The sequence below is a fragment of the Halichoeres trimaculatus genome, unplaced genomic scaffold (assembly GCF_033239565.1).
Source record: "Halichoeres trimaculatus isolate MK-OKI-2021-1 unplaced genomic scaffold, fHalTri1.1 fHalTri1_scaffold_18, whole genome shotgun sequence".
NCBI lineage: Eukaryota > Metazoa > Chordata > Actinopteri > Labriformes > Labridae > Halichoeres > Halichoeres trimaculatus.
In genome coordinates, this window is record NW_027437196.1 from 5,184,734 (window position 1) to 5,211,298 (window position 26,565).

Consider the following 26,565-nt stretch of genomic DNA (forward strand, 5'->3'; position numbering starts at 1 on the left):
AAATACATATATATATGTATTTATATATATATATATATAAATACATATATATATATATATACATATATATATACACACACAAATATATTATTTTATATTAATATATAATAATTATACATATATAATTAATTAAATATTTATATAATAATACTCAATATATTTATTTAATTATAGTTTTATTAATTATATTATCTATTAATATAATTCAATTTATAATAATTGTAAATATATATATATATATATATAAACATACATACATATATATATATATATATATACATATATATATATAAAAATACATAAATATATGTATTTATATATATATATATATATATATATATATATATATATATATATATATATATATATATATATATATACATATATATATACACACACAAATATATTATTTTATATTAATATATAATAATTATACATATATAATTAATTAAATATTTATATAATAATACTCAATATATTTATTTAATTATAGTTTTATTAATTATATTATCTATTATTAAAATTCAATTTATAATAATTGTATATATATATATATATATATATATATATATATATATATATATATATATATATTAATCTTAATCTTAATTTATCTGACATGCACCTCCTTAAAAATGTAGCTACATGTCACAGGACTTACTGACTGCATGCTCTGTGATTGGTCCACCGGGTGGCGCTATTTCCTGCAGCCACATTTCTGAAATCGTGGTAATCGCTTCTAATTTAACAGAATACATATGGAGTTGTTGTAGAGATGCTAGCATAAAAGGTAGCAGGTCCCGGATTAAGACATTCAGATGAATCACAGAAATTACACTGCTTGAGCCCCCCCTGCTGGCTGCAGTACACGCTGTAAACCCCACCCCCTAAACAAGCAGCAACTTCCAGTTTAAAAAAGAAGCCTTTTCAGATGTGCAAAAAAGTGCAGTTCCTTGATTGTCCACAAGAGGCTACAAATACACCAAGCCAAAAAAGACCATTTTTGATCCAGGCTGTCAAAATTTTTATTTTTGGCGTTAAAAAAACATTTCTGGTCTAAATAGCTAGTTTCTCTATCTGCATACACTGTACAGAAGGTGACATTTTCTACAACTCTTCACTTTTTAAGTTACCAAATTCAAGAGTTTTGTCCATATAAGGGCATAGCTGAGGCCCCGCCTCTTACCTCATCATAGCTTGAACAATACTTGGTTGAGTTCAGTATTTTCAACAACTGACAGCCTGTTGACAAATGAGAATTGTGCAACTTTGGACTTACAGGAAACATCACCAGAGCAATATTTTTTTTACCTTACAAGCGACAATTTGGTTTCATTTTCTTACAGTGGGAGTAGTGGGAGGCACACTGTCTCTATTCATACACCTCAGAGCAAAATGCTCTTGTCTGCAAAAACCTAACAGAAAGTCCAGTCCAGGGTCTGAAGCAAGTTTCTTGGCAATCCATCCAGCGGTTGTTGACTTATTTAAGTCTTCAGGAGAGTAGAAGCCAGCAGTCAAAGAGATTTAATCCCAGGATAGAAAGCAGACAAAAGCTTTGGTTTTTAGTCCATGAGCACTCATGTTCAGTTCAGTCTTTATTCCTCCAAATGTGATGACTCAGGGTCTGGACTCTGGAGGCAAGACTTCAACGTACTGTGACTCTGGAGCATCTGGAAAACAAAGTAAAGGTGAAACCCTCAACCAACCAGAACAGATGTGAAGAGACAGAAACTGTGTCTAACATACTCTCATAATCATGATCTTCAAAGTCCTCCACAGGGTGGAGCTCCTGTGGTCCCTGGGGTACAGGCGGTTCAGGCACAGGTCGAGTTGGCGCAGGAATGTGTCGAGGCTGGATGAACAAATCCGTCTTTCTTTTGACGGAGTGGCGCAGGTGTATGGCCAGGCCTTGGTTCCTCCTCTTATAGTGAAAGATCAGATCGTCCAGAGTCTTGAAAAACACTTCTTTGATGCCTCCTGCAGCCTGGGGAAACAACAACTCTTTACCATTTTGACCTTTCTATCAGAATCAAAGTTTGTTGTTTAGTTGTAAGAATGAACAAAAAGGTATGAGCCAAAAATTAACTTTAATGTGACCCAATCAGACCACAACACTGAGTTTAAATACGATTTTCGATTAATTACCTAAACTGTATTTTGAAGCTCTACCTGCTTACGATCCACCTGTGTGGTTTTTAATACTCAAGTGAAAATGAGGTCAGTGGCCTCGATTGTTACTTCCTTTTATCCTGCTAACAGAAAGAAGAAAAGCACAAACAAACTTCGAGGCAGCTTTGGTTGCCTTTGACCTCAAAAAAAAAAAGCATCAATCCAGCCACAGCACAAAAGAGGAAATGTTGACAGCATGGAAACACCAAGATGTGTAGGAGGAAAGAAAGCCAAAAATAGATATTTAGATCAACCAAGGAGGAAACTAGATTAAAAAGATGAAAAAAAAAAAGTCTTTAAAGGTTTTAACCACATGAAAACCCACTCCAACTTAACTTAAGCAGTCTGAGAGATCAGCTCAAAGTGAATTCACGGTTAGTCTCTGGAGTGGAAAAAAGTTCTCCCTCATAATAGCGTCTGTCAGAAAAGAGCTGTGACTGTTATTGTGTCTGGTGTCGTCGGAGGAGTTTCCTGTGATGAGGGGGAGACCTGATAACTGCTGAGTTTCCATTAAAGGTACCAACATAATCTAATCATTGGTATCTGATAGACAGAGTAGGAACACATCATGTGAATGTGGGGGTGTATTTATATTATTTTCACTTTGTTCCATTGTTTCTTATCGCTGTTTAAAGATTCCGACAAAAAATTCAGAGAGGTGCGTACGTGAGACTGTGGTACTGGTGTTCAGGTTGCTGTTTGTAGCACGAATGTAGTCTGAGAGGTGCTGAACAATCATGTAACAGTAGGCTGAGATCAGACAATCAAAGCAAAATCATCAACAACGTATTTAGTAGGGATGTACCAATCCAACTTTTGTGGTTCCGATACAGATTCCGGTACGGATACGGATACAGAAGAAACCAATACAGATACGGATACGGATACCAATACGGATTCCAATACAGGTATGGATACGGATACGAATATGGATACAGATACGGATACCAACATGGATCCGGATACGGGTAGAAATACCAATACAACTATGAATACCTATACGATACCAATACCAATACCAATACGGATGCCGATACTGATACAGATACCTATACGGATACCGGTACAGATACCAATACGGATACCGGTACAGATACGGATACGGATACCAATACGGATACGGATACCAATACGGATACGGATACCACTACGGATACGGATACCTGGGCTTTGGTATCGGCTGATACTGATCCGATACCAGTGTTAAGTAATAACCTGCATGCTCTACTGTGGGATAAGATTGGTAATGTTTTGGGTGAAAGACCAAAAATGAGTATATGGAATAACTTAAGTTAATATTATTTGAAACATTTTAATGTTTACCATCGTAGTGATTCTTCAGAATGTACACAAGTTTTTTCCCAAATGTAAACTTTCATACCCTGTTGACTGGTGGTGCAGCAGAAAACAAAGAAAGTGCATCAGAGGCAACATTTCAAATAAAGTAGCCAAGAGTAAAAAAAAAAAAAAAGGCATAGAGCTGTTTCCCTGGATCGGCACCATGGATCTCATCCCACCAATACCGATCCGGCTTTGACGGGCACTGATAAACCGATAACCAATACCACCGATTGGTATCGGAGCATCCCTAGTATTTAGAAAGACATACAGGTACTAAAGGTCCCATATTATGCAAAAATCACTTTATTAAGTCTTTTGGTGAAATTTGTGGGTAAGGGTCAGGGTTGTGGGAAATTTTTGGGTATATGTATATATATCGTCCTTAGAAGAGTTAGATCTCGTCTTTGATTACTCACACTTAGTGAAAATTGATCCTTGGCTGGTTCAGTCTGTGTTTAAAAAAGTGTGTAATAAAAAGTCTGTGGGGCCAGATGGCTTGCCTGCTTGCTTGTTAAAACACTGTTCATCTGAATTAACTGAGGCTTGGTGCCCTGTCTTTCAACTGTCCCTTGACAGCCACACTGTTCCAGCACTGTGGAAGAGGTCTACTATCGTTCCCATTCCTAAAGTGTCATGTCCCTCTGAGAACAAGGATTTTCGACCTATTGCGTTAACTTGTATTGTTATGATGTGTTTTGAGAGAGTCGTTGTTGATATGATCAAACCAGTGATTTCTCCTCTTCTTGACCCTTTGCAGTTTGCATACAGGAAGTGTCACAGCACTGAGAACGCAGTCCTTAGTGTGTCTCATCTTATAAGCAAGCACCTTGAAAATCCAAAGGCTTATACTAGAGTCTTATTTGCAGATTTTAGCTCATCTTTTGATACAGTCTGACCCCATCTGCTTGCTGAGAAGCTCCTCAACTTAAAGGTAAACCCTGTGATTATCAAATGGTTTTACTCCTTCTTGACTGACAGGTCACAACAAGTCAATGTAAATGGTACACTCTCTATAGTTAAAAAAGTAGTACAGGGGTACCCCAAGGAGCTGTGAGCTCCCCTCTCTTATTTACACTGTACACAAACGACTGCAGAGCCAGTCATCAAGATAACTTTGTCATAAAATTTTCAGATGACACTCTTATTCTTAGCCTCTTGCATGTTGATGGCTGCCCTTCTGTTTACATAAATGAGGTTGTCTCATTTCAGGCTTGGTGTGAGGAACATCACCTCATTCTGAACACTAGCAAAACTAAAGAGATGATATTCGACCCCAGGGCAGTTAGATCACATGACCCTGTTTCAATAAGTCACAGTCTGATTGAGCAGGTGGACTCCTACACATATTTAGGCATCCAGATAGACATCTTACTAAAGTGGATGTTGATGTGCATGTTGATTTCTTGTGTGCCAAACTTGCCCAGAGACTGCATTTCCTTCGTAGACTAAGATTGTTTGGTGTCCGTGAGAATGTGATGTTGACTTTCTATAAACCTGTTATGGGGAGCCTGATCAGATATGGGATGGCAGCCTGGTTCGGCTCCTTATCTGTTCAGTGCAAATCAAAGATAAACAAACTGCTTAAATGCGCTATGAAAGTGATAGTTAAAAAAGATTACCTGTCCCTTCAAACTATCTTTGAAAAAATTGTTGTCAGCAGGGCACAACATATTCTAGACGACCCTTCTCATGTTCTTCACTCAGAATATGAGCTACTGCCCTCTGGAAGACGGTTCAGAGCCAGTAGAGCGAAAAGTAATCGCTTCAACCTCTCCTTCCTCTCTACCTCCATAACTTTACTTAATAAACAATCAGCGGTGACGTAACACAATAGTCTAGTGTATGAGCAGAAGGGGGTTCTTACTCTTTCTCCCACCAATCTCTTTTTAAATCTCTTTTTATTGGCATGGATTTTAACACTGTACCGGTATGTTTGTATTTATTCATATGTTGTGTCACTGGTGGCATGCCACAGCAAACATAGCTTTTACTCAGTTTCTTATTTATTTACAACAGGCATGGTATTGTATTTTAAATTGTATACTGTTGTTGGTATGAATGTATGTATGTATGAGCGAATGTGCATCAAATATGAGCAGCACTGCACTTAGTCCATGACAAATTTTAAAAAAATCTTATCATACATATATATATATATATATATATATATATATATATATATATATATATATATATATATATATATATATATATATATATATATATGTTTTTATAGATAGATAGATAGATCTTTTCTGCAGTAAAAACATTAAAATTTGTCTTTGACACGGCTTCAAATAGGAATTTAAACACACTTACTAACACAATAAATCTTGCTTGGAAAATTGGAAATGTATTGATTTTCATCTTATATGTGAGAGGTAGTGCGTTTGTGAGACCACGTTTGTGATGTGGCTCTTCTTAGTACCACGATAATTTTTGTAACTCTTAGTCTCTGACTGGTTGGCCACCCCTGCTCTACATGATTGCAATGATATAAGCACATGATGATAATGTGTGTTTGCTAGTATGTGTGTGTGTGTGTGTTTACCATCAGAGTGTAGTTTCCATTGTGTGTCTGCAGAAGCCTGTAGGTGTACACCACCCTCTGTTTGCTGCAAAGACACAAGAGAAAAGTTTTATTAATTATCACATCTTTATGATATTCAACCATCATTGTATAAGAAAATTTAAAAAAGAGCATATAAAACGCTGATGAGTTAAGGGAACCTGGGATGGTCACCTGATCCACTTGTGGCCTTCTCAGAGCTTTTTTGTTTCCAGTGTTATTAGCTGTGGTTTCATGCATAGACACTGAGCGTGTGCAATGGAATAAAAGCTACAAAACAACAGACAACCTCAACATCACCTTATCAGGCCACAAACCAGTGTGAGCATGGCGTTCATCATCACTGTCACGAGACACAGCTGTTCATAAGCCTGTTATTGTTTCAGATATTTGAGCCTATATTTAGAAAATCTATTTTGTTTGCTGCGTGTGTACTTTTGGCACTGCATCTTTCATACGTATTATTAGTTCATTCAACCACTTCCTTTTCAACCCTGGTTTTCAACAAGTTGGGACTTTGTGTAAAATGTTAATGGAAACCGATTCTGTTTGGAAAGAAATCCTATAATAAATTTTGCCATAATGAGAAGAAGACTCATAATGTAAGAAGTGTTTTACCTCTGTGTGTTAATTACAAAGAGCCCAAACACATTTTCCCACAGTAAAACAAAAATCTATGAATCTTAGGATAAGTGAGGCTATGAAGGGTTCATCAAAGCCGTACTTGGCGGGACCCAAAAGGGGGGCCAAATTAGTCGGGGAACCTTTGAAATGAGACAGCCTCTGATGAACTGCTGTATAATTGGTTATAATGTAGCCTTTGCAGGCTTCAGCCGAGGGCCAACATCCAGTTTAGAAAAAATGAAGCCTACACGGAAGTGCTAAAAGTTGCTTTTCATCGAGAATCTGCTTGAGGCTGGCTGCAGAAAGACCAGAAACAATGTACACACCATAGACTGAAAAAAAAATGGATGTCCGGCTCTAAGTGAGGTCTCCACAAAAACTGCTCCCCCTGGTGGCTGGCTGCAGTATAGGTTAAAAAATCTGTCTTTCCAGTCAGTCCAGATGGGCTGTGGTCAAACTTTAAAAAACTAAAACACCTCAAGATGAGAATCAAACAGCGCAGAAACAGAAAAAAATGTTTGAAGACATGAGAGGTTAACTGAAAGAGATGCTGACGTTATAAAGGATAAAACATTCTTGGTACAGTTGAGAAAAGGAACTCATACAGAGTCTTTTCTTAACCAGAAACATGAACTTCCCCTTTTTCAGCAGCACTGTAGGCCTGCTCAGGATTCTTTTAAATAACATTTGAAATAATTAAGACACAAAGACATGAATTAGAATAAAAATAGAGTAATTCTGCATCCAATATCAAAGATATCTGAAATAAAAGAAAAAGATTCAAACATGAAATATGTATTCTCTATTGATAGACTTACACATTTTGTTTTCTTAGCGTCACAACAAGTTTACATGTTTTGAAAGCCACAAAGGCAGCACCATCAACAACCATCTCCTGGTTATGAGTTTAATATGTTTTGGTCATGAATCATTTTTTAATCATGTCACATTAAGCGCTCCATTTGTATTTGTGACCTCTGAGTCTTTCAAATATAAATAACTCAAACATTAATTTCTCTACAAACCTGGTCACAATGCTCTCTAGATTACTCTGACATTGTGATTTGGAATAAGCTAAAAAAGTATGTGTAATATAAATACTAACACTACAAACACTTTGCACCCGGACTCGCTCCTTCGTACATTCCAGAACATGTTTCACTTGACGAGGTTCTAGAATGTTTCTTGTGTGTTCCAAAAAGGTCGGGGAGAAAGAACTTTCTGACATTAAGAATCCTCTGCCTCTTTATCATCAAACCGTTTGACTCCATTGACTTTAATTAATTTATTTGAGATCATTCTTAGCATTATTTGCTTTATTTTCAGGGCTGGGACTTTAATTATGATTAATTAATTACAGAAAAAAGTGCATTGAAATAATTACACAAGGCAATTCAAAGTGTTTTACAGCTAAAATAAGATAAAACCACAATAGGCAAAATAAATTTATTCCATCAAATATTAAAAATAAAATGAAATAAAATAAAACAATACAAAATAAAACAAAATAAAATAAAATTAAATTAGATTAAATTAAATTAAATGCAAGGAGTACAGATAAAATACTTCCAGTTGTCATTTGCAAAGCTTACCTGAATTCATATTTTTTATTCATCGATACTTTAATTATTTTTTAATGAAAAAAAAAAAAGCAAAAAATTTAAACAAAATTAGAAATAGAAAGAAAATACCATAAACCAAAATAATATTTGATAAATAAATAAATAAATAAATATTTACCATCACAATGGTTTGAAGAGGTATTTTTTAGGGGGGAACAACTGCAGATTATGTTTTTTAATGTTATTTGTTCGATTTTGAGTGTATCTATCATACTTGCATGTCCAACCCCTTCCGTCTCTTAAGATGGAAGATCTTTAGATAGATATATACACACATATCTGGATTTGAACATTGTCAGAGTTGAGGCCTTCCAAATCTTAGGAGCATAAAACAGAAAGCAGCTTCACCATGTTTAGTCCTGGCTCTGGGAACCATCAGACCCCTTCTTTGAGGCTCTCAGAGTCTGCGTGTGTTCATAAGAATCCAACATGAACTTTGATGCTAAACTATGAAAAGACTTGTAGACAAGCAAAGCTTGTAGTGACAAGCATGGGCACCAGAGCCAGTACGAGAACTCAGTGTCACTGAAAAATGACGGAGAGCTGAAGCAGGCTCAGAGTTGTCATGGTGCCAAAAAGTTTGTTGTTTGTGCCAAGTCACACAGAGATGGTGACCCAACTCTTGCAGGACTGAGGTCTTAAGGGACCACATTTGTTTCAACCATTTCAGATGGTAGAAAGGGAACTTTAAAGGTTTTACACGTATAAAGTTTGCAAAAAGTCCCTGAAAGCCTGATTTCTTTTAGCCTTGTAAACTTTGGCAGCTCAAAATTCAGTAATGTTCCTTAAACTGCACTTTACACTGAAGGGTTTATAGGATTGAAAATAAACATGATTTTGTTGTTTAAGCTTATAAATGTCTGCTCACTGGTTCAGCCATCCGCCAAAATTAATCTGAATGGAAAAATGTTGCTTCTTGTGTCAAATATTGACATCAAAAAGCCTCAAATTAATTTGATAACTTTTTTTAGTTTAGTCCCATTACTAACTTTTATCTGTTGTTGTCTGTATGAAATTCTCTTTCTCTCTGTTGTGAAGCACGTTCGGCGGCTTGCTGCAAATGTCTATGATGCTGCTATAAAAACACAGCTGAGCTAAGCTAATAAACTAATATCAACATTCATGCACACTGTGTGCTGACAAAAATGAAGAACTTAAAATGTTATACAGTCGACACATGATAAGAATCAGGTCTAATCTGAGTTCTTCCCACAAGGGTGTAGTCAATGTGTTACAATAAACACTAACGTAGATATGTGTGAGTTTGTGATATAAAAGTAAATGATTAAATCTTCCTTTCCTTACAACCTCAGCCACACTGCTGAACAAAGAGCCAGCAAAACCAGTCCAACACACACTTTGAAAGTATCTTTTTATTTAATCTAAGAGTTTTTAGCCCTATCTGTTTGTTTTCATTACTGCCCGGTGAGTTGTCTTCTCTGTTATGATACACCAAGTCACACTAAATTCTCGTTTCTTTTCTATTTCCTGTTTTGAATTTAGATTTTTTCAGGCATTTTCAATTTTATTGACAGCTGCTTGAAAAGTGACAGGAAATAAAGAGAAGGGGTAAATGCAGCAGATGGTCGACCACTGACCTCAGCCAACGCTTAAACAGCCACACTAATGGTGCCATGAACTGCTTGTTACCTGAAACAGGTTTCCCCTGAGGTACAGAAAAAAAACAACCTAGTCTAATTTAATTTAACCTAAAATTTAACTATTACAAGAAACAACATCTGACAAAACATGGGCAGGTTAAGGTGAGAATATCAGGAGAGAAAGAAATGTCTGATGAGTTGAAATAAGTGGTTAAATATGCACATAGTCGGATTTAGAGGATTCATCATTTATCATATATGAGGGAAGAAGATTCAGTACTCACTAAACACACAGACACATGGCTCCCTGGATGGTCTCGCTGTCTCGGATCAGGTAGGCTCCGTCCTTGTTCTTCTTCCCCAGCAAATTCTCGCACTCCGTTTTACTGATGGGTCCGTGGTAACACAGCGGCAGAGCTGCTGCCATGCTGAGGCGAGACTGCAGCGCACCGAGACATCCAGCGAACCAAACTTCTTCTGCTTTCTCACAGCTGCTTCGTTTCTAGGAAGAGGAACAGATCTATCCCCAAAGATTTCATCCAGATACCGGAGACCTACTCCTGATGTTTAGCTTGTTGCTACGCTGGATTCAGTTGCTGTTTCTCTGAGGTCTGATGAGTGAAAAGAAACAAGAGGTCAACGCTCAACAAGTCAGACTGATAGCGGCAGAACAAACCACAGCGTTGGCCTCACAGTTTCACAGGAAGTGTGCGCTTTTGAAAGACGGGGACTCGAGAAAAAAGTCAGGTTATCATGAGAATCAGAAGGAAATAGGAACATTTTGATTAATATTTATAGCCTGTTTGCAGCGTCTGAAGCTGTGCATGAAACAGCAGTAGAAAGATGGTTATCTAGGATGTCTTAAAAACACATTCACTTCTGTGAAGATGGAGTAAAAGATGATGCATGCTTAAACAAAAAAAACGTAAAACAAGTCACACTGTGCAAACTTTAGATCATCAGAAAGTTAGAAAAGCACAGGACGAGTTGTTTGACCCAAATCAACAGCACAACACCCACAGACAGACACATACACACTGCTCTAATACTCCACTGCATCCACACTGATCTCTGCCACATTTACATTTCTCATTATGATAAAGATTTTTGACATTGAGTGATTAAAAGTAATGCAAGTATTAAAACTGGTGGAAGTTTGGACAAGAAACAAGTTTTGTCTGAAAGTCGATCCACAGACTGTTTCCTTCAACACCCAGCCACAAGAGGTCAGCAGCAGCCCTGTCATAAGTGAATCACCAGTTTGCAGAGCTTCAATAATCATCTCACTATGAGCCTAAGATACAGAAACTTGGTGTTGCCATGCTCAAACAATCTATGATATTATCAAAAAGACATCATAAAGGCTATATCATTATTGGCATCCTTGTTATACAACATACACTCACCGACCACTTTATTTGGCACACCTGTCCAACTCCTCGAAACTGCTGATCTACTGGGATTTTAACCCACAACCATCTCTAGGGTTTACAGAGAATGGTCCCAAAAACAGAAAATATCCAGTGAGCAGCAGTTCTGTGGGTCAAAATGCCTTGTTGATGCCAGAGGTCAGAGGAGAATGGACAGACTGGTTGGAGCTGATAGAAAGGCAACAGTAACTCAAATAACCACTGGTTACAACCGAGGTCTGCAGAAGAGCATCTCTGAACCCACAACACGTCCAACCTTGAGGCAGATGGGCTACAGCAGCAGAAGACCACACCGGGTGACCCTCCTGTCAGCTAAGAACAGGAAACTGAGGCTACAATTCACACAGCAACACCAAAACTGGACAATAGAAGATTGGAGAAACGTTGCCTGGTCTGATGAGTCTGGATTTCTGCTCCACATTCAGATGGTAGGGTCAGAATTTGGCCTCAACAACATGAAAGCATGGATCCATCCTGCCTTGTATCAACAGTTCAGGCTGCTGCTGCTGGTGTAATGGTGTGGGGGATATTTTCTTGGCTCACTTTGGGCCCCTTAGTACCAACTGAGCATGGTTTAAAGTCCACAGCCTACCTGAGTATTGTTGCTGACCATGTCCATCCCTTTATGAGCACAGTGTACCCATCTTCTGATGGCTACTTCCAGCAGGATAACGCTCCATGTCATAAAGCTGGAATCATCTCAGACTGCTTTCTTCAACATGACAATGAGTTCCCTGTACTCAAATGTCCTCCACAGTCCCCAGATCTCAATCCAATAGAGCACCTTTGGGATGTGGTGGAACGGGAGATTCTCATCATGGATGTTCAGACGACAAAGGCAAAAGGGGGTCCAACCCGGTACGAGCAAGGTGTACCTAATTAAGTGGCTGGTGAATGTATACCTCAGATTGACTTTCCTGTTTTTTTTTTTGTTTTGTTTTTTACAAAAGCACTCTTTAATCAAAGCGGCCTCAAACTGAAGTTTTCAGATCCTCACAGTCTAAAAAGTGTCGTTCAGACAGAGTAAGACGCTTTTTTAATGTTGTATCCTGAAGCCTGTCTCGTCATAGTCACATTTCTAAGAGCTTTTCACCGGGTGTTGCTGAAAGACAACTCGCAGCACTCTCTGGTGAACGAATGATGCAAAGATCAGCTGTGACACCGTTTCACAGAAGCATAAAGCTCCCGGCTCAAAGCCAACAGTCATAATGCAGCTCATGGTGTCGGAAACAGAAAGGTTGGATCATCCTATTATCATTACCTAATACTGCAGACACATGAATATGGTTCAGGTTTGCTGCTTCAGCTGTGATTATCTCAGCAGCTTTAGCTGAAGTTTCTTAGAATAGACCACACAGACCGCGCTGACCTCCTGACCTGACCACAGAGGCCTCAGATCGTCTCTTACAGATTGATTCATCTGAATGGACACAGAGTTTTATTCCTGTTGGTTTATTCACTGCATCCACAATCATTATCCTTCTCCAAACGTCCCCATCTTTCGCTGAAAGCCTGATTAAACCCTTTAAGTGATTTTAAACAAATCGTGTTTGGCCATCGCAGCTCTGATGTGCAAACATTACACGTGCTCAGATTACGGATTACAGTCAAACCTGTATTAACCTTTAATATCAACCTTTATTAACCTCCAATCTCCTTTACAGTGAGTCACGCTCACTTTCAACAGCTTTCCAACAAACGCAGCACGCCAACTGTCTGAGACACATTTTTTAGCAACGCTTTGGTGCCCAAATGTTGAATAAAATGCATTTTAAGAAGTAAAGCTGTCAAACAGCTGTTTCTAAACTCACAGGTGAGGGTTAGCTGCAAAGCTAACGAAACAGAAACCCCTCTATGAGTGATGTTTTCATGACACGGACCTTCTTTTGGGGGCTTAAAAACAGGAATAATAATAATAATAATTATGTAAAGGTCGAAACCAGCTGAGAGACAAGAGGTATAACTTTATCCAAAGGTGGCGCCAAAAGCAACACGAGTACAGGAGCTTTAAGTCATTCATGCTTTGTTTGCTTAAGTAAAACTGCGAAAATACTCCTGAAGATTTCTGCATTTAAAATCTTATAAACAATTTTTGCCAAATTCTGAAATATTGGTAACAAAACTAAAAAAAAAAAAAAAAGCACCAACTGAGGAAGTGTGTAAATAACAATATTTCTCTCTTAATGTTAGCTTTGAAGAAAAGCAGAAGACAACAGAGATACTCAAAGTCTGAGGAAATTAAAACAACAAATGTTTCATCCTTCCACGCTCACTTTCGCGTGGACCTGCTCTACACCCCTGTCCGGGTCAAAAAGGTCATGTGACTAATCAGAGGGCGCGACCTGACAGGTAAGCTCTTTAACAGGCCAGAACAGAGTGACCTTATGCTGACCTTTGACCTGGCTGCTAACCAGCCAATCACTGCAGAGGAGCTGGAACACACAACCAGAAACACCATGTCCTGATAACTTTAGACTAGGGACAGACCCATATTGGGCCAGGCCGATTATCGGGGACGATATTTGGCATTTTGGGGTATATCGGCATCTGCCTTTTTTTTTATCCAACAGCCGACATGAAACCAATTCAAAACTGTGTTGTTTCAGCTCTAATGCGACCGCGCCACCGTCTGCAGTCACTATGTTTTTTATATGTCACTATGTTTTAATATACTTTGAATATGTTTTTCTGCCTCTAAAAAATGATAAGAAATGTTTTAAACTGCAGACAATCAGGAGCTGCTTGTTGATGCTTCTCTGCACATAATTTCTCCCTGTCTAAACTACGGAAGCCCTAGATGGTCAAAAAAAAATTGAAATCAGTCATGTAAAACCAAACAGAAAATTAATTTAATTTAATTACATGCCTGTAAAAGGCAGCACAAACTCAATTCTGTCCAGTTTTATTGCAGTTACATTGAAATTTTGGAAAACTTTTTTACTATAAAAAACATTAGCTATTAATCTTTAATTAAGCTTTCATTTAACTTTATGAAACATGCTGCTAAGCTGGCAAGCTGTTTAACAAAATGTTGGAGTTTGTATTATTCAACATTTTTGCGCCAACATTTTCACTTTCACTACAAATGAATATCGCCTTTAAAATATCGGTTATCGGCCTCCTTGCTTACTAATAATCAATATCAACCTCAAAAAATCCATCGGTCTATCTCTGCTTTAGACAAACGACCGTCTCACATTTCTGATTTTGAATGTGTTTCCCCTCAAATGTATGGTTTGCACATTTTTTAGAAAAGTATATTAACCTAAATTATTATATGAGGTAAAAATGATGGATGTCATGCAGCGCGATGCAGCTTATTCAGAAAATCACATCTCAACGAGGACAACACGAGATTTGCTCAAACTGTGACATCACTAGTTGGTGATTCTCCTTAAAGGGCACGGTTTTTATTCTATAAACAGAAACATGACTTTTCATAAAGAAAGAAAGAGAGTTCCAGAATGTCAGGTTCCAAAGTGGCCTGATGTGTCTTAAAGAGACAGTAACATTTAATCAGTGAACCTGACTCAAACTGAAGTCCTGGTGCTTTACTCTTTCTGATGAACCCACTCTTCTGAAGCCTGAGTTTATCCAAGTCATACCTCAGATATCATTTACGTTCACGTGTTTAGCGTGCACGCTGACATTACTGTAACCCTCGGCTCAGTTTTCTCTGCTTTTGAAGTGTTTTTATAGTCTGCTGTCGGTGCCGGCTCACTGGATGTTAAATTACATGTGTTGATGTTGAATTCAGTGAGTACAGGGCAGGATGGGCTGGGTACTGTGTGGTTAGAGACTGAGGAGCTATTAATAACCATCTACAGTTCAACTCCCAGTTTTACAGCACAGATTACCCACAATCAGTCTTCAACCTTACCAATCAGACACGAGGGGGAATCCAGCACAGCTTTCTATATTTACTCTGCTCTCTGCTGAATAGTTAATGCAGTTTTGAAAGCAGTTATATAGGGGTAAATATGTTTTTAAAAAAGGAACAGGATTAAATTATTCATTTTAAACTGTAGCTTATGATCAGGAAAATAAATAAAAGTGAGACCATTTGAGAAATCTACTCCCAACCCCTTTTTTATTGTCTTTATTTTCTTTTTCTTGTTAATTGATGGTTTTAGCTTTTATCTTGGTCCTCCTCTCATTTTATATTGCATGGTTCTTGTATTGCCTCAGTTCATACAGGTTGAAGCTTTTGTTTCATATTTGAAGTTTGTATGCGTTTTTTTTTTTTTTTTTATGGCTAACATTTTTATTGTTTTCAAATGTTTCTTAACAGTAAGAAAAAAACCTGATTGTACAGAAACGAGACAATATCTTATATGGAACAATATCCAACAGAGGTTACATTGTTGATGCAAGACAAAGAGAAAAACACATTAAAAAAAACAAAACAAACAAAAAAAAAGAGGGGGGAGACAACATTTAAAATAATCTATATACCTATATACAGGAAAAGTCTGTGTTTGTTTTTATGCCCTGGCTGTCAAAGCACATTGTGAAATTCTGTTTTTCAAAAGTACTACAAAAATAAAGTTATATTTATCATTATTATTCTCATTATAATAAATACTCATGAATCCCTTACTAGCTGGTCTTGAGGAATACGTTTATGTGGCCTCTAAATCACTCAGATCTCAGCCCATTCAAGAATCTGTGGGATGTACGGTCAACTAAAGCATCGTTTCCGCCAAACGGTTCGGTATGGATCAGTACAGTTTGGTAGGGGTCGGATCACTAAAGCCTGGTCCTGTTTGCGTTTCCACAGCAAACCGTGCCCTTGTTGGTAAGTGACATAAGAAGAAGAAGAAGAAGAAAACTTGTGACAATGACAAAGAGCAACAATGGAAGACGTCTGGCAATTCGTCTTCTTTGTGATTCTCATGTGGCTCTTTGCTACAAAGCGCAACCAAACTTTGTTTCAGAGAAGACTGTGAGATATGAGGAGAAATACAGCTAATGCCGCACTGAGATGACCATTCGTTCAACCAATCAATGGACTGCATTGTTGGAAGCTCCGCCTTCTGGGGTTGAATCAGTATGTCTTGCACCCCAACAGATTGGTACCAAAAAGTGGGATGGTACGGGTTGGTAATTTTGGGGCCTGTCTTGGTTTTAGTCAAAGTTCGAGACGTACCGTTACGTACCGTACCGTACCGAACCGAACGACTTGGTGGACACAGGGCTTCTGTCTGATTCATGGTCGACCAGTGTTTGAGCATTTAATTGGAACATGAACATCACTCTAGGTTCAGGGGAATGTAAGATAAAAGGACGACATTGCACAGAATTTGTGTGAAGACTTCTGTAACTTCTCTGTACTTCTGGAAACTGAAGACAACTCCTCTCCTCCCCCTCCTCCCTCCTTTCCCTACAACGATCCCTCCTCCCTAGCCCGTTCAGTCAGTCCCTCCTTCACTCTGCACTCAGAGCCTCTTCTCCCCCTCTCCCTCTGTCCCTCTTTCTATCATTCACTCTTCGTCTGAGCCTGGAGGAAGGATGCTGCCTCGCAGGCTCCTGAGTCTGCTGGGACTCCTCGTGCTCTGCAGAGGTAAGAAACATTTCTGCTCATTAACCACAAAAAAACAGGACGTCTCATCAGTGTGCAAGCTGAAATGTGCTTAGAGTACAGGTCTTATCTTAGAGGAGGATTGATCCTGCAAAGTGAGATAAAAAATACATGTGTTGGACTCCAAATATCCATAAGTACAATGTACAGTGTGACAGATGCAGCTTGAAGACGTGTGGGAAGAGTTTTAAGTCAACCCCACATTTACTCTCCTTTGAAGATGAAAATAAAACTCTGCTTCTGTTTCTGTCCGGGGGTGTAAAAATAAATCCGAGACCACGGGGCTCAGTCCTCCGTCAGTTATCCACAGGTTGCCCGTGTATGTGTTTGGGTCTGGATTGAGGCCATCGCACCCTCTTGTTTTCACGGCAGGGCGGGTGGTGAAGGGATGAGGTGTTTTTTATAGCAGCCTGATCCTATTGAGGGCAGTGTCGGACTCCTGTGTGAGATAATTGCAGAGCAGGAATCTCCAGCAGCTTCAGGAAACTGCTGCCAGTCTCTGAGCTGAGGGGGAGGATCCTGAAGCGCGTGGTCTTTCAATTTGAGCGCATCAAGTCTGAATTACTGTTTTCATGTTGAACTTTTGCACAGCTTCGAGATGTCTTTGACTGCTTTATGTTCCTCAAATGTTGACTACTGAACTGCTCTTCCACTCTTTGAGGATTTTTGTGCGGCAACCTGTAATTTTACTTTGTTAGAAGGTTTAATTCAGTCATTTTAGACAACAGTAGGTGTATTACCAACAAGTGAGCCCATCAGCTTATGTTGTGTTCACAATGGGCAATCCTTTGCTCACTGTACTCCTGAGTATTTGGCTAGCTTAATTTCACAAAGATAACTCATTCCACTGTTGAATACCCAACGACGGTACCCAGCCGGTAGTGCGAATTAGAGCAGATTGCATGGAAGTTTCTTCCCACTTTCTTTCGATCTGTTGGGTCTGAGTCTGTTGAGCGGTCATTGGCACCAAGTGGGCACTTACTCGACATAAATGTTTAGATCGCAGGTTCCTAACATGAGCAAGTCGCATGGTACAGTTGACCAATCTCGCAGTCCAGCACGTGTCAGGACTGCACACGATACCTGGAGTCACGAGACTGTGGAGTTCCTGCTAGGTTAAGTAGGATCCAGATTTGACCTGGTTTGTTTCATTTAAAAACAAAAAAAGATGTGGTTTCAGTGCGTTACTTCCTGTTCCGCTTTATGCAAACTGATGCGATGTTGCTCCAGCATCCATCAGAAATAAAAGTTTTGTTTCACTGATCTAGATGACTTGGGGGAGTATGATTGCGAATACGGATGTCCCGATACGGATTTTATCGTGATGATAGATGATTCTGTTATAAATGACGAATCATATTTGTTGAATAAATATGAGCCCTGTTGGTGTCTCCTCCAGGAACACTCACTTTAACAATGTCGAAGACGCTGTTTCACTATCATTGCTTTCCAAAGAGAAGTAGTCCCACACAGCGGACACGTTTGCAACATGGATTGATTTACAGTAGCCGTAAAGTGTGACGGTGCTGAAAACATGTGAAAATTGGTTCAGCCCTGATCAGGTAACAAACTTCGATACTAATGGATCCTTCAAAAATAGTCATATTGGGCACTGATACCGATCAGATCGGGACATCCCTAGTTGCAAAGCTCAAACTTAAAGGAATTGACGGAAGGGTACGACCAGGAGTGGAGCCTGTGGCTTTGTTTATTTGAACAGGTTAAAAACAACCAGATAAATACGATGTACAATGTGTTTAAGCAGAAAAAAAACAAAACAATTAAAGAGACAACTCTGATAGCATAGATCTTTAGACCTTGTCCAAAAGGGTGTAGGATGAAGTCAGAAAACTTTTCTAGTCCTACCCCTTTGTTTTTGCACATTGAGTCTAATCTGTCAGAGCATGTGTAGAAAAACAAAACAGAAGAAAAGAAAGTGCATCAAAATAAATAAAAAAACACAAATGACTGTAGCTTAATTTGACTCAACACGGGGAACCTCGCCCAGTCCAGACACGTAAAGGATTGATAGACTCAAGCTGACTGGGACCCCCGAGCTCAAACTTTCAGGACACCACGACCCATCATCCACCTATAAGCGCCGTAGTGGTTTAAACTTTATCCCATCACTACTCAAATTTAAACTGTATGAAGCTGATAAGATCAGAGCTAAGACATCGAGTACAAACAAGCGTCAAGTTCGAGAAGAACAGAGGAACTGTCTTCTCCTTTCCCAGCTTATGACACAAACCAAGGAGATAGACCACTAGAGGATAACACTGACCAGTAGTGGTCCCCGAGTTTTCTCTTGCAATGATTCAGTAGTTCAGAGTGACTTTGGGTCTTTTAATGTATGTGCAAGGGGAGAAAAGATGCAGGAGAACAACCAACCCAGCAACCTGATTTCAGTGTAGAAACAACCATCTGCTGGACGCTTTAAACAGGATCAGGTGACTCCACGTTACCTTGTCTGGCACCTTAATCCTCACATCATGGAGCTAAAGACGTCTTACTCAGCGTCGTTTACCGGACTCAGGATTGATTACAACGTCTGTAAACACAGAAGTGTTCAGTCAGGATCATGTGAGAAGAGGTTTAGATACAGAGCAGGTCAAAGGTGTGTCTGTACATTCCCTTCATTCTGTTCTTCATTGGATTTGAATATGACCTGAAATAACATCACAAACCAGGGTGGCACGTGAGCAGGAGTCTCCTCACATTAAAACATAAAACAAACCGAAATATCAGATTTTAAACATTTTCTGCAACAAAAAGTTGGGATTTGTTCTCTACACTCTTTCCTTTAGCTTGATTATTTTTTTATTGATTAAATAAATAAATTTTACATTTACTACTTTAATGCTACTGAAACTTTTGGTTTGTGTCATTTTTGGCACCCCCTTGTGGACAAAGCAGTTCCTCTTTTTTAACAGTTTTAACAGTTAAATAAATCAATGATTGAGAAATTTTGCTGTGTAAAACGTGAAATTGTCTGTTTCTGCTGGGTTAAGAACTTTATCTGACACCCAACCGAGGAAGCAAAATTGGTCACTCTTTATGCCGACGATCGTATTTGCTTTTGTAGGTCACACAGAGACATCAGTAATAACTCTGACGTGTCTTCTGTTGTGCCCTCAGGTCAGGAGGAGAGCGGGGAGGGGGAATCTTGCGATAACTTCACCGACCTGAACCTGTCCCACTGCTTCATGGGAACCAGCCTGTACGTTCGGCTGCTCCTCTACACCCGCTCCAACCTCGACTGCGGCCGCGAGCTCGACCACCACAACCCGTACTCCCAGCCGCTCTTCAAGCTCCACCTCCCTACTGTCTTTGTCATACATGGCTACCGACCCACTGGAGCGCCCCCTATCTGGATTGACCACATTGTTCACCTGCTGGCTGAGCAGGAGGAGATGAACATCATCGTGGTGGACTGGAACAAGGGGGCGGCTAACCTCAACTACTTCCTTGCTGTGACTTACACCAGGGACGCTGCTCAGAACCTAACTGGCTTCATCATGACCATGCAGGTGAATTTTCCAGTGTTTTATCCTCTTTTAGCTCCTGTTTCTGTTTTTCAGCCAGTCAATTAAACAAAACTGTATATTTAGAGACTGGGAGGTGAACTTTGGGTAGCATTTACCACCCAAAAGAGGGAGAATCTCTCCCTTGAGTTGGTGAAGACCAAAAACAGAGCTGAGAGAGTGCAAATATTGCGCTTACATTTATCAGGTGTACACAAATAGATCTAAGGTTGAATAATTACTGTTATTAAAATGAAAACGCAAAAGGATTCCTTAAATGCTTGCCATTACATCTTTATAAAGTAAATTATTAGTATTTTTCAGGTCAAGGTAGTTATTCTGCCCCCATGTGGCAAAGAAAAACATTAAAACAGCTCGTTAGAGATGTTTTAAGACAATACAAGCTAAAAATCAGGCTGAATACACACCTCTGTGGCTTCAAGCAACAGCTTTGAAGGCTTTTAATTTTGTATTTTTGTAAATATTAGTGCAGGAATCATAAGCCGACAAGAAATTTTGTGCATTTCAGTCATGTTTTCAGCATGTGACTATGTAGCTTTTTACATTTTTCACATAGTTTTGTATAATATTTTTATTTTAATTTCTTAACAGTTTTAAAACCACCTCAAAATCAGCAGGACTAGAATCCTGGTTGAGAAAGAAGTGTTTATAGCTGACATGTACTTTCATGTTGTCATCACAAATTTTCTTCAATTTGTAATTTTTTCCACCTGCATCATTATTTCAACCCATAAATGAAATTATAAAAGCTGAGACAGCAAATAAGAGAAAAATTGAAATGTGTACCTTGACTGTATGATGACTTGTGAATGTTGTATGTCCACAGGAGGAAGGAGCCTCCCTGAGCTCAGTTCACCTGATCGGAGTCAGTCTAGGAGCGCACCTGGCTGGATTTGTGGGCGCTAACCTGAAGGGAAAGATTGGACGAATCACAGGTAAAGAGACAAATACAGTAAATATAGTACGAACCGTTTTGATGTATCGCATATTTAAATCGAGCTGTAACATCACGTCATGTTTTTAAGCTAGCAGTTCCCAAGACACTTCTTGGAAGCGCTTTTCACGGCGTTCATTATTTATATTCACTAAATTGCTAAAGTTGTGACGAAGAACGTCGTGTCATTTTTGAAACGACCGTTAAGTTTTAAATGGTTTTATAACGTCACGAGGCACTTGACGTTCGAAACGACCGTTAGCTCTTGTGTTGTCGTGAGGCACTTCATGCTCTGGGCGGCCCTCAAGTTTGAAATTGTCACGCGGCACTTTCGCGAACCGACCGTTAGTTTAAAAATGCCTTGTATGCTTCATATTGCTTGATTTAATCTTATGATTTAAGAAATTTGATTTGAAAATTGATTACGTATTCAATAGATAAATTAAGAATGAACATCAGCAATAAAACTTATAAAAAATAAACATTTGTTAGATATTTACCATCTATTTCAAAGAAAACATAATTATTATATATCATCTTAGTACTTCAACTATTCAGTTTATCCTCCATACAGCCCTTTTTTTAAATAAAAAAATATACGCAACAAAAAACAGTTTAAATAGAGTACAAATGAAACACACACAATTTCTATTTTTGGTTGTGTGTGCCCTGGGATGAGTTTGATTTGTATTTCTGTGTTTGAACATTTAAATAATGTTTAAAACCTCGAGAATATTTGTGTTTATCGATACATGTGTGCCATTTTTTCTTTCAGGTCTGGACCCAGCAGGACCGATGTTCACCAGCGCAGCAGAAGATGAGAGGCTGGACCCTTCAGACGCCATGTTTGTTGACGTTCTTCACACCGACATGAACTGTGAGATTTCATAATGTCACTACTTTTAGCCTATAGCCTGAAACAGATTTTATTTTACATTTTTTGTTTTACAAAATTGTTTTGCCACATAATCAACAAGAAGAGTAGAGTGGGTTTTTGCTGTAGAGAAGTTATCACAGAACTGAATAATAACCAAAGCCAATATCTGTTTTTCTGTGTGCAGCTTTTGGACTTAGGGGAGCTCACGGTCATATTGACTTCTATGCAAACGGTGGAGCTGACCAACCAGGCTGTCCTAAAACCATCTTCTCAGGTACAAACACAAACTTAAAAATGTTTAAAACATATTTATCTTCACTCAGACCTGTGAATACAACCTTAGACGTGTTGATCTGCCAATAAATTGTCAGCTTCGTTCTCCTTCAGGTAAATCCTACTTTGTGTGCGACCACCAGCGCTCAGTGTTTCTGTTCCTGTGCTCTCTGAACCGGACCTGCAGCCTCACGGGTTACCCCTGCTCCTCCTACAACGAGTTCCTAGACGGGCGCTGTCTGCAGTGTGAGGCCTTCAAACCCGCCCCCTGTCCTGTGCTCGGTAGGTGGTCGAGAACTTTCAGTCTGTTTGTGCTCTCCCTGCGTGCTGTTTTTCCTGCAGACGCCAAAGCCTCTAGTCTAACCCTGCCAAGTTTGAGGTCCTGTGTCTGATCACCTGTGTGGTCTCACCTGCAGGTTATGATGTCAGCAAGTGGAGAGAAAATCTGCTCCAGCTCGGACAGACCAAAGTCTTCTTCAGCACTACGGCCACGCTGCCTTACAGGAGTAAGTCACACATTACCACGCTCATAATCTCATTGCACTAATCTTGTAGGGCTGAAATGTAGATTAACTGCTGTAGATTCACTTAAAAAGTAATCTGAATGATTCATGTGTGTGTCAGAGCTCAGCTACAGAGTGGACATGGTCACCTGGAACCAGTACCTCCGCTGGGGGGTCGTCTTTATCCGTTTGCACAACGGCCGAAACTTCACAGAAGCCCGAATAGACCAGTAAGTCCTGTAAAAGTTCAGATTACCGGGCTGTGAATGGGTTTATTTTTGCTGTAAAGATCGGCTTCTTTGAATAAGTGTGTGTGGCGTTCAGTGCTTCTGCAGCCAGCCCCATGTGGACACTGAAGGAATTACAGTTTTAACACATCTGCATTGGTTTCATGTTTTGAGACAGAAAGCTGCTACTTCCTAAAGGCTTGTTTTCCTACATCAGAGGACAAATAAAACATCTCTTATATGTGATAAGTCTTTTTTTAAAGGAAAATGTTTTCTCTAATTCTTAAAATAGTTGTAGAGTTTTTTGTCATAAAAGCAGAAAAACTTCCCTGAGTCTCAGCCCAAAGTGAGATGCAGACTTCTTCTCTTGATTTTCCGTGATAGAGCTTAGCGTGGAGAAAGCTCACGTTAGTTAAAGCTTTCTTTCTGCTTTGGATAAAAGGATTGGTCGGGGTTAATTTGTAGTATAAACATCTTTAAAGGTCCACTGGAGGTAAATCTATGCCTTTAATCCTCCGTGCTGCATGTGATCACCCCTCACCTTTACCTGCTCACTAAGAGAGAAACAGCTGCTGCCATGAGTGTTTTTTTAATCTGCTGTTGAAGCATCATTAATTAAACTCTATTTCTTCTCCTGTTGCTTGTAGTAAGCTGCTCCGGTTTGAGCAGTACACCTCCACGCGGCTGCTGGCTCAGTTCGACGAGGAACTGCAGCAGGTTCAGAAAATTTCCCTGAGGATCAACACGGGAAACGTGATCGGACCTCGATATAAAATCCGGCTGCTGAGGATACGCTTCACTCCTCTGGACCGCCCTGAGAGGTCAGTAATGGGTGGATGGAGCTTAAAACATAGGCCGTAAAAAAGATGGATTTCATCTTGCTTTGCTCAAAGTGAGGTTACCACAAAACTGCTCCCCCTGGTGGCTGGCTGCAGTATAGGTCAATAAATCCATCTCCCCAGTCATTCCATATGGGCTGTGGTCAAACTTTAAAAAATTAATACATCTGGTAGAAATGTTTCTCACGTCCAACTGTTGTGGTGATTTGAAGATATTAATTAGCTGCCTTGTATTCAAGTCCTCTTTTTCGGAAAAGTTTTGTTTTCATTTGTTAAAAGAGGTTAAAAACAAGGCTTTACGTCACATTAAACAATGATTAACAGCTGACACTCTTATGTATTTTTTTCAAGGATTGTAAAATGTGATGGGAGGGAGAGCCAAGACGAGATTAGACTCTCAAAAGAAAAAAAATATATTATTTTTGTCACCAGGCTCCACTAAGATTCTCTCATAGCCTTGACTGCACAGACTCTGGCACAATGGCTGCCAATGGTGGCACCTGTGACGGGGGTATTTTGGCTTCAAAACTGTACAATGGTAAATGGCAAAGCCACGCTGTTTACTCTATACACAGTCTACGTGGAAAAATAATTAGTAGGGCTGTCATTTTAAAGCGTTAATTAGATTAATTAATTACAGCGTTATAAAAATTAACTCAGATTAATCTAGATCCCAAACCCGTGGGGCGTTCAAAGACGCACTTATTTTCAAATGTCTGGCATTTTCAAACCGTTTGTCCTACTTGGAAAAAGTGGTGTTCTCGTCAGATTTTCAAATTTCCGACATAGTTCCTCACAGTTTTTAGCCTTTAGCCCTGGTTCTCTTGACCTCATAGAAGTATAGAAGTTCATATTGCAGTGAAAATTGAGTCCACATTGAGTAAAAATGTGACAGAAGCAAAAACCGTCCTAAAGATCAAATCAGCTTATCTCAGGTGCAGGACTGTGTAGATTTTGTAAAGATAGAACCATAAAACTTTTTTCATGTGTTTCTTATGCCTCAGGGTACCTAAAAATGTGTTGTATATATTTCCACCTTATTTTTGAAATGTTTTTTAAATGTCTTTTAACGTAATTTTAATGTCCTGGAATTCAAATTCTTTATTTTGGGACCTTAAGCAGATATGAGATTAAAATGCGATTAATTAGATTAATTAATTACAAATCCTGTAATTAATTAGATTAATTTTTTTTAATCGCCTGACAGCACTAATAATTAGCATTCAATATGAACAGGAAAAACCAGCAGGGGGCGCCTGTGGACAAACTGGAAGTTCCTCACAATCAGAATCAGAATCACCTTTATTCCCCAAGTATTTTCAAGAATACAAGGAACTTGACTCCGGTTTAAACTGCACTGTCTCAGTACAAACGTTGTGGAAAGAGTTACAAAAGTAGAAAAAATAGAGCTTCAGTAGTGGAGAAGAATAATAATAATTACAATATTAAATAAAGAACTTTGCACTGAGTACAATACAAAATATATACACAATTTAAGTTAAGAAATGCAAGTGCTTTAAATGGCAGGTTGTACTGATTACTGTATTCTGTTTTTGTCTGTCAGGCCCGTGATGTGCCGCTACGACATCATCATGGAGGAGAACATGGAGGTGGCTTTTCGACCTTTACCCTGCGGCCCTCGTCTTTGATGACTTCAAAAGACACACCTCTTCTTCTACAGAAACCTTTTCAACTGACCTCCCGGTGCTACAGGGTCTCCCGGCCCCGAGTTGTCTCTCCTGGTTGGACGATGAAGACAAACTGTCTTTTGCTGTGAATTACCCGGAGTACTGGAAAATTCACTTGTGGTTGTGGACTTTTGAAGCCACCTGTCTGCTGCTAACGATGGGATTTCTGGCCACGACTTAACCACATAACTTGTGTTATACTGTGAGATAGAAAACAAGATTATGAAAGGAGATGAGACTCACATCACGTTGAGATCAGGTCACTCAAAGCTCGGGCTGCGTTCTTTACGGACAACTTTAGGGGTTAAGAAGTTATTTTACTGAGGCTAAAACATGGTTATGTAGAGTTTCTTTCCTCTGAAAAGAGTGACCACAACAAAACATTTAGAAATGTATCTGGTATATAAAAAAAAATCAAACTTAAGTGCTTTAAGCTGCAATTTGGAGTGGTGAAAAGTAACCAAAATGTGGGGCAGGGACCTCTAAGTGAAGAAATTGTTGTTAAAATGATGACGATGAATTTGTATGCTGAACTTCAGCGTGAAGGGCTTGGACAATGTTTACAGACTTTGTGTCAAACTGTGTTAAAGTATCAGGACTTTGAATTTGAGTTATTAGCTGAGAGCGAAGCATGCAGGCGCAGCTTGATATCTGCTGCATCACAAAAGCTAGCGGAGCACTGTTTAGGAGCTGCTTTACGTTGTAAGTGGATTCAAAACTGTTGCAAAATGAGAAATAATTG

At 39.1% G+C, this 26,565-nt stretch overlaps 2 protein-coding genes across 5 annotated transcripts; one reads left to right on the forward strand and one right to left on the reverse strand.

Moving 5' to 3' along the window:
- Nucleotides 1–679: 679 nt before the first annotated feature.
- LOC141807793 (SH2 domain-containing protein 1B) lies at nt 680–21,791 on the reverse strand. 4 transcript variants are annotated; one of them, XM_074694004.1, is made up of 6 exons: nt 21,269–21,791; nt 19,403–19,488; nt 10,211–10,428; nt 6,062–6,125; nt 1,747–1,984; nt 680–1,670 (listed from the first exon to the last, which is right to left on the reverse strand). In XM_074694004.1, the coding sequence occupies exons 3-6, from the start codon at nt 10,351–10,353 to the stop codon at nt 1,618–1,620; spliced, it is 498 nt and encodes a 165-aa protein (XP_074550105.1). In that variant the 5' UTR covers nt 10,354–10,428; nt 19,403–19,488; nt 21,269–21,791; the 3' UTR covers nt 680–1,617. The 4 variants fall into 4 exon arrangements, with proteins under 4 accessions (XP_074550105.1, XP_074550102.1, XP_074550104.1 ...); XM_074694001.1 differs by having other exon boundaries at nt 10,211–10,537; XM_074694003.1 differs by having other exon boundaries at nt 10,211–10,537; nt 19,329–19,488.
- On the forward strand, nt 16,818–26,034 carry lipib (lipase, member Ib). Its single transcript, XM_074694005.1, has 10 exons — nt 16,818–16,919; nt 20,076–20,467; nt 21,309–21,417; nt 22,192–22,293; nt 22,478–22,567; nt 22,681–22,848; nt 22,983–23,072; nt 23,191–23,299; nt 23,944–24,117; nt 25,700–26,034. The coding sequence occupies exons 1-10, from the start codon at nt 16,868–16,870 to the stop codon at nt 25,782–25,784; spliced, it is 1,371 nt and encodes a 456-aa protein (XP_074550106.1). The 5' UTR covers nt 16,818–16,867; the 3' UTR covers nt 25,785–26,034.
- Nucleotides 26,035–26,565: the final 531 nt, after the last annotated feature.